General features: G+C 35.1%; 1 protein-coding gene across 1 annotated transcript; it reads right to left on the bottom strand.

Annotated features, from left to right (window-relative positions):
- LOC109826096 lies at positions 3,581–6,761 on the bottom strand. The gene is made up of 3 exons (XM_020393061.1): positions 6,344–6,761; positions 4,620–4,812; positions 3,581–3,943 (listed from the first exon to the last, which is right to left on the bottom strand). The coding sequence occupies exons 1-3, from the start codon at positions 6,707–6,709 to the stop codon at positions 3,852–3,854; spliced, it is 651 nt and encodes a 216-aa protein (XP_020248650.1). The 5' UTR covers positions 6,710–6,761; the 3' UTR covers positions 3,581–3,851.

Raw genomic sequence — 9,331 nt, 5'->3', positions numbered from 1 at the left:
TGAAGTCTACCCCCATAACTTAACATAAGACAAAGCTGATAGATAAAGGTACAAAAAATTACATAACTGCAATATAAACATCATTTACCTATTGAAATAAAATTTGCACTTTCCATAAGTGAAACTATATTTAGAATAAATTACTCTACCCACAACCTTCCGCATATAATTCTCCAAGTGAAGAGTTAACTGTAGCTTAATAAATCTGTAAATTTTGACACCGAAATTGTTGTTCAAGATACCATTCAAATGAAACAGCGCATATCACAGTCAAGACAACAATCAGACTACGTAACTCTATATTCTAAACAGAAACAAAAATAAAAGAAAGATGTAGAAAAAAAAGGCGCACACAAATTTATCTTCAAGCCACATATATATCAATGTAAATAGGATCAATTACATTTTGGTGCCTTGTTATATGCCATAATTACGCGGTGACCCTAGGGTTTGCGTATCTACACATATGCCCCTGGATTGCTACTTGCAACAAGGGGTGACCCTGGAGTTCAAATGACAAGCTACTCTCGAGGTTATTCGTGTAATTACAATTAACAATCTCAAGGTCGCCGTGTAGCTGCTACACTCAATTGTCATTCGTGTGTCACGTGTAATTACATCACCTCCGGGTACTGGAATATAATTACATAAATATTATGGAAAGATGATAGAGGAGACTGGATCCCCAAGTTCTGGCTTTTTTTGCATGTACAACGCAGAAACACATTGAAATTATGGACGCTTTCCAAGCAACAAAAAAGCGCTGGCTGTGTAATTGATAGAGAAACCTTCCAAAAAAAATAAAAAAAATAGATGAGAGGGGGAAGAAAACATGGAATCCTTGCGCACATCGCTTTGTCCACAAATGCGTATAAGAAAGCAATGAGAAAGGAAAGAAAGAGGAAGTGACGGACTGGATAGTTTAGCTTTATTCATCGACTTGGAGAGTACAATTTGATGGTTTTCTATTCGTAACCAGAAGGGCATGTTTCCTTGAATGAAATCTTTTAGGGCCAGTTTGGTTGAAGTATTTTGAGCGGTAAAGGAACTGAAAGCTGCCACGAAGTGTCAGAGCTCTGGCGTTTTTCTGATGCTGCCCCCATTCCCTCTTCACTGACATTTGCAGCTTTCCTCCTAGTTCGCTCAATTTTGCAGCGATTTGGACGGAAAGCTGCAAGGTGTCATAAATACCCAAACTGAAAGCGGTATCCAAACAGCCCCTTAGGAATCCATCGGAAGATGGGCCCCACATCAAGAATTATCTCGGGACTGAATTTTTTTTTATAAACTTTTGTTCATTTGATGGGTGATTTACAAAGAAGAGTGAATGAAATCTGTTATCACGTCAGTAATTTCATACGTAAAACCCCTCTTTCAGTAAAAATTGCATAAAGATTCTTGGAGATTGTGGCATTTAAACATCAATTGCATAAAGATTCTTGGAGATTGTGGCATTTAAACATCTTACACAATTCCACTGTAATTCTTTCAGTAAAAAATTCTCTTGAACTAGCTCTTTCCCAATTCTTCAAGTGATAATACTAGCACTTAGAAGATGATTAAATTGATAAAAGTTTCACTTAAGACACACTCAATGATAATTAATCATGCAACTTGATCAGAATTACCTACATGCATTGCATATGGTGAACAAATTTGGATTTTATTTTCGACAAAGGAACAAACTTCAGGGGGAAATGAGACTCCAAGTTCAAATATGAGATAATTTCATTTGACTTTGTCGGACAAATATATATAAACATTGGAGTCAAATGACATTAGTACTTTTTTTTCTAAATAAATAAGAGGGCATTAATGTTTCTTGGACTCCCAAGCTAAAACTAAAATTTCTGGCTCCGCCACTGCTCTCGTCTACAATTGAAAGGAAATGAATGCAAACACACAAAGTCGCTTGTTTCTTGCCCTCATCCTATCCTACTTGATGCTTATCCTTTTGAAATGAAACCAGGACAAAATATGGGTCCACGCCAAACTGCATTTTCTAAATTTGAAGAAATTTTGTCCTCGTAGAAATGACGGGTAGACAAGGAGAGAAGGAAGCGAGAAAAAGTTCCCTAACAAATGCCTTTCAAAAAGAGCTATTCTCTCTAGCAAATGCATTTAAAATAACAGAGAAATGCACTCATGAAATTTGACGCCATGGACGTCTATGACAAGACTGACAATTAAGTTTTGTCAAAGCATCCTGCCACTATCGGTTAAGAATTATAATTTTATATTCTTACATGCCTGCAAGTTAGGGGTCTTTAGGTATTCGTGACAAGCAAGATTGGAATCTGGGGTGCTCTCATACTATATCAAAAGACTCTACCACTACTCGAAATTGTTGCAGGGGTTGAGGGTTACAATTTCACACTCTAATGGGTTTTATGCAGTTTTCGCATAAATCTAATAACTTATGATTTGCATTTGTTAACGGTCAATAGTGTATGTATGACCGTGTAATGTTGCAAGCCTAAATATTCTAAAAGCATGTTTGGTAAGTGGTCAAGTGGTTTATAAGCCACAAAAATGGATTATGATACACTTTGATATGTTTGGCGAATGGTTTATGTTGGCTTATAATCCACCAAACAATAAGCTGTGGTGGCTTATAATCCACCAAAAAATAAGTTGGGGATTCCAGTTTATTGTTTGGTGGATTATAAGTCGTAAGGTTCAGCCTTACAAAAAGCTGATATACCCCTCATCATTTCACAAACTTCCAAGCTAAGTCATGTTCTTTTAAGATATTTTGATAACAATGCTGGATTATAATCCACTCATTTGCCAAACATCGTCCTACTGAAAACGGTTTGTAAGCCACTAAAATTCGCCAAATACTCTGGATTATAATCCGCACGGGTTCCATTTATGAATTACGATCCATTTATGGATTATAATCCAAGTGGATTATAATCGAAAGTTGCCAAACATGCTCTAGCTCAACGCTCAAGTTTCATCACTTATTTGGCTGGTTACTTGCTCGTTTTCTTACATAATAATATTTACATGAGAATTTAGTTATTACTAGTTGTTAATTGAATTTTTAATAAACCACGATGTGAAACCTGTAGTAGATAATAACCTTCGGCTATCACAAATTTGCCTCAAATTATTAAACGAAAGAAGTTTCACATGTGGCTAAAAAAAACATTCATGTGTTCTCTTTATTTTCACAAAATGAAGAAGCAACATTCTGGAAACTTTAAACTCAGAATTAGTTTAGCTAAAGTCTGAATATTAATTATGGGCATATTTTCCAATCATATAAATAGCAAAGGTCTAGATGAAGGGAAAGAAAGCACCTTTACTTCTTTCTATGCTGAGATGGCAAGGTGATGCGTCAAGATGAAAGACTAACAGAAAAAGACTCTATACATTCAAACAACAAAACTATTTAGATGACAAATGTAAGGCTCTGTAATAAGGCTTGGGGAAAATGAATATGAATTGGAAGCTTATTCCCACAAATGAGCAATATGTTCTGCATAATAAATGTACAAAGTAAATGAATGTGTTAAAAAGAATAAAGAACTATAAATGAAATGCGCATGCTCGTGAACTTAAAAGTTGGAAATTTCACAAATTGAAGAACTCATAAGTAACTTGCGGCCGTAATTTTTCAAACCAGAAGAATTCACAAGAAGACAAGGGGGATGGAACATAAATATGAAGATCAACCAGACATCGGAATGTATATATAAATGAATTTCACATTTACAAGCCCTCAAAAGAGGAATAATGTGGTAACTTACCGTGCATTGTATATCTAAGGGCTCTTTGACTTTGTTTTGCAGTTTATGACTGGATTTGATAAATCAAAACTTCAAAAATTGACAGGCGTTCTCTTATGCCCAAACCCGCTTCTTTGGAAGAAGATCCATTGTTTTGATCTCATCTATCTTAGCAGCCATAATGAAGTCATTCATACTCAAACCACCTGCAATGTTGTAACACGAGAAGGATTTTAAGGTGCTCTTGTTGAACTTATAGTATAATGACATGTTATTGAAAATATTATCTGGTGACAAAATATTAGCATTCGATACATTTGTTTCATCTTATGTCTTTAGTATAAATAGGAATTTCCTCCAGAATAGCAAAGAAAAAAAATTTAATGATATGTCACATGCATGAAATTATACATACTAGAAAAGCATTTTGGTTGAAATGATGAGTAGAAACCTATGCAACTAGATTGCTGGCTTCGTTAATTACAGCGGAAAGTTCACAAAACCTCCCAAGAAGTATGTCACTTAACCCACAAAACTTTTGCATTTTTCTGAATCTACTTTTACATAACCCCCAACTCTATGGGGGTTATCTAAAAAGGTTTCGAGGGTTAAGCGTCATTTCCTTTTTTTTCTTTTTTTCTTTTCTTCCTGGGTATCTCAAAATGGACCAAACTTCTTCTTGGAAATTTTATGAAATTTACCCTTAATTATAATATAGGCAGAAAACTACATTTGTGACTTTTTCATTGGCTTTTTTATGGAACAAACACAACCTACAGAAAATAGTGGAATTCATATCTAGATTCAGAGTCGCAAATGCTAATTAACAAAATACAAAATACAAAAACTGTAAAAGGACTAAATGAATACAGGTAGACTCACCTATTGAAGAAGTCCATAACTCCGCCCTAACTTGATTAGGTTCCACTATATGAAGATTTGGATAATAACCAGCATCCTCCGCAACTCTATTAATCCTTTTGATGAGCTCTTCTCCACATTCATAGTTCCTTACTTTCCACAAGCACTGGAGTCTTATTCCTCCATCACCCTCAACTAGCCTCCAACCCACAACCTATTAAAGAAGATACAATTAAAATCACATGGTGACATTTCCTAAAACAGAATAACAGAATTTTGCCTTGTGAAAATCACGAAATGCAGAAGACGTGTTTATGGTAATCTTGACTTGCCAAAAAGATAGTCCACAAGAAGAAAAGAAAATTTTAACATGATTGCTCAAGTTCAACAGCCCAGTGGATATGAATTTATTTACAACAACATCAGTATTACTACCATTAAGGCTTTCTATATTTGAACTTTCTGGGTTTGCTCTATAAGTGTTTTTCACATTAAGATTTGTTATAAGACGTTATTATGTTAAAATAACAAACACTATATCCTTTGTTTGTCCCTTTATGCATGTATTTAGGTCTATACCTGGTCCTTGTCACTACCTCAACCATGATCCTATACTTCCAGTGCACCATTAATATCCAGGGAACATGTAAAAACTACCTTCTCCCCTCTAAGTAGGTATTGAAGGATCATGTGTGTGTGCATGTGTGAGCATGGGTATGTGCGTGCGCGGGCGCGTGCACGAGCATGTTGGGGTGTGCGTACGCGCGCGCGCACATATGCAGGTGTGTGCGCATGCGCCCGCGCATGTGCATGTGCGTGCATGCGTGTGTGTATTTGTGCGTGCGCGCGTGCGTGCATGTCTGTGGATATGTGTCCGTGCCTATGTTTGGATATGTGTCCGTGCCTATGTGTGGATATGTGTCCATGCATGCATGTGTGCATGTAAGGTAAAGTAATAATGTACATTGGGTGTAATTAAGAAGTTTACATCTACCTATGAAAATACCACATTTGTCCATCCATGTTTATCGATCCAAACCATACATTGTTGTCTACACATCATCAAATTTAAGTGGATAAAAAATCATGTGATTAGGAATATTGTACCTATAACTTAAGCAACTCAAAGCTACCGACATTTGAGAGCATTACAGACCATTCATTTCTAGGCCATGAGATGTATCGATCATAAGTTTTCATTCAGTGTGGTTTTTTAATATCATGAGTTTCTCAATGTGCAAATCTCAAATGAATGTCTTGGCGCATTAATATGGATGATTGAACATGCACCTCTATAGGTAGATGCAAACTTCTTGGTTACACCCTACGTTTATTGTAACCGGCCCCTATACGTGTGCAATGCACATGATATTGCATGCGTGCATGTGCACTCGTGCTTGCAAATGCTTTTTCTCGTTATTGTATATTACTTCATATCTATTTTGTTTCAGTTTTCGTAAAATTTTCAATCTTAAATCAAATAGTTCAAATTTTCTATCAATTGATACCTTAATGGTCCTAAACTACCTCAGATATTTGAACTCTTACATAAGGTGATTATAATATTTGGAAACACCAACACCCAGAATAAGTATCAAATTTCCAATTGGGCGCCCACAAATCTAAAATACATCATGCAAAAAAAACAAAAATAATTTTCTACAAAATCAAAATCGGCATTTCACCAAACCATCCAAAAACAACCCAAATCCCCAAACCATCAATAATGGGCATCGACAAATTACCTTATTTAGTAACTTCTCAGCATCCTCCCTCGCCATTGGAGACTGAGAATCTGAAACAGGCTCGCAACTCCTCTGCGAAAGAGAAAGAGCAGAGAGATTCGGGATCAGAATCTTGTGCTCAGTGTTGCTATATCCAAGCACTTTTTCACCGAAATTGCTCTCGATTTCGGCGTCGAACGGGTCTCTGGCTCCGAAATCGCCCAAGAGATCGCCGCCAACGGCTGAGATTTTGTGGCTGCGGGCTTTTGAGCGACGGCGAGAAGAGGGAGAAGGGGTTGAGAAAGGGGTGGTGGGTTTGTGAAAGATGTTAGAGGAGGAGAGGTTAGGGTTTAGGGTTGGGACGAGAGAGAGGAGGGCAGACGCCATGGCGAGATTTTTGGCGGAGCTCGAGCCTTATCCAATTCTCTCTTTCTCAACGTCCCGACTCGCTTTTTGAAGGAACAGGGGCTTTCGAATTTGGGATTGAATAGATTGGGCCTGCTCAAGGGATGAAGGCCATAACTCGGCCCATTTAACGACCTATCAGTTTTGGGTCATGGGCTACAACGGCGCTCATAGTTTGGTACCCAGGGGGGAAATCATTATCGTTGGACGATTAGCAAATAACCTTCTACAACTTTCAAAATATCAGGCAACCCCCCATCGGACATGTATAAGTTTAAGATTTTGTCAAAAACAGCACCCCCTAACAGTGTGGACCGCAATTCTCACAGATAAAAATATCCCACTTATGGTTTTACTCACCTTTGCGAAAATTGTGATGTTTTGATATCTAGCATTTTACAAGGATTTTCTGAATAAGTCTTAAACTGAAGGGTTTTCCCATAAAACCCTAGTGTTTTTTTCTTTTTTGGCGGGTGTGGGTGTTTGGTTTTAACCACCTTATTTTTACCATGATTTACATTTAAATCCACACACCTTGAAACTTAATCATTAACCCAAAAGTTCCAAGTGACCTACTTTTAACTCTAAAAACCATGAATAAATGCTACATTATTTGTTAAATTGTAATGCGGCATAATTATGTACTAAAATTACAAGTACACAATTGATCAAGTTATAGTATAAAAATATCGATCACACGAGGAAGGTGGTTTTAAGAGATTATTAGAATTGGTTCTTATATTGTGTGCGTGACAAAATAGGATTAAAGAATAAGTGTGATTGTGATGAGTGGCTGTTTTGATTTATGTGCAAGAGATAATAAATTGAATTTTAGAGAAGAAAGAATCAAAGAATAAATGAAATCACAAGGCAAGAAAGAAGAATGAATAAAATCAAGAATGAAAAGAAAATTTAAGAAAGTTACGATGGAGGATTCAAAATAGATAAGAAATCTAGAATATAATCCACTAGCTAATTTCAATTACAAAATACAAACTATTCTCTTTTTATCATAATTCAATTTAGATTTATTAAGCATAGACTATCAAACCATTTAAGGAAAGTATAACCTATCAAATTATCATCTAAGTCAAAATTACTATTCATGATAAGAACAACAATAAAATAATAATCCTAGAATTCATAAGCATAACCAATCAAACCATTTAAGATAAGTATAGATTATCAAATTCTTCTTCTACCGATTAGTTCTCTAGTTGATTATCCTAAACATAAACATTTTAAGTAAAAGAGAATAATTCATACAATATAAAGGAAATTAGACTAGTTTTATGCAATTCTAAGATTCCTACAAGAATTAATTTCACATCTTAAGAAATAAAAACAAGAAGAAAAAGAACTAATTACAAAAATAAAAAGAAAAGAAAAATCTAAACTATGAACAAGAAATAAATCTAACTACAAAGAATAAAAATCTAAACTACAAAATAAATTGCAGAAATTAAATGCAAGAAAATAAATCTACTCTACAAAATAAAGTGCAAAAAGAAATAAAAAAGACAAGAAAATAAATCTACACTACAAGCATGAATGTAAATCTAACTAATAAGCAATAATAAAGAAATTACAAAAAAGAAATAAAAGAGGAAAATAAAAGAAAAGCAAACCTTCAAATTGCTCTTCATCTCCACCCTCATCATTCAACAAAGAGGAGAAAAGAAAATTTAAAGAGGAGAAAAATTATTATTATTATTTGCAACAAAAGTTATAATTTTTGGAAGGCCTTCTCAATTAAGAGTAGCCCTCCTCTCCAAATGGAGTTACAAAATTTTTCACACCCTTAACCCCTCACTCTCTACCCCTATTTATAGTAAACATCAATGAATGAGAGCCATTGAATTGAAATCTTATCCAAAAATAACAAATTTCAGCCTTAGATCTATAACAAACTGTACGATAGTATCGATGCAAGCATCGATATAGGCATCGATGCAGGCATCGATGCCCCATCGATGCCCCCATCGATGCAGGCATCGATGCCTTCCTTCTTCTGGTTGCTGTCCGCAGAACTTTTGTATTTGGCTTTTGGGCTTGTATCTTGGGCTTTGGCTTGGACTTTTGGGCTTGGCATTTTCTCTTGATTTTCCATTAGGCTTTGAATTATTTCTTCATTAAATATTTGAAAGAATTCATTTGGCTTCATGGGCTTTATTTCTTCATTAAATCGAGGGTTTTTTGTTGAGAGATGAGAGTTTGGGCTCTTATTCTTCATTAACCTGTAATTAAAGATAAAAGTAATTATTAGTGATATATTTATTCATATAAAATAGATAATGATGGTATAAAATTGTAATAAAATGTGATTATCAAATTGCTATAATAAAAATTGCCAAACGTCAAGTCTAGGCTTTTTTTAAAAAATCATGATAATGAACAGATTTGTAAAAGTTTATATTTAGGTCAAAATAGAGTTTTTCTTTTGGTTAATATGAAGAATCCTGAAGCAAATTTCTATAGTTGTTTAGAAATGTCTACCTACATTATTTTTTCTTCGAAAATCACTGTTAGACTATCATACTTCACCAAATTATTTTTTTAACTCATTTTATACTTCAGCAATTTCGTATACGGTGTAGAGTGCTA

This window comes from Asparagus officinalis, chromosome 10 (assembly GCF_001876935.1).
Source record: "Asparagus officinalis chromosome 10, Aspof.V1, whole genome shotgun sequence".
Classification (NCBI taxonomy): Eukaryota; Viridiplantae; Streptophyta; class Magnoliopsida; order Asparagales; family Asparagaceae; genus Asparagus; species Asparagus officinalis.
Note: the sequence above shows the minus strand (reverse complement) of the source record. Positions and strands in the feature narration are given on the sequence as shown.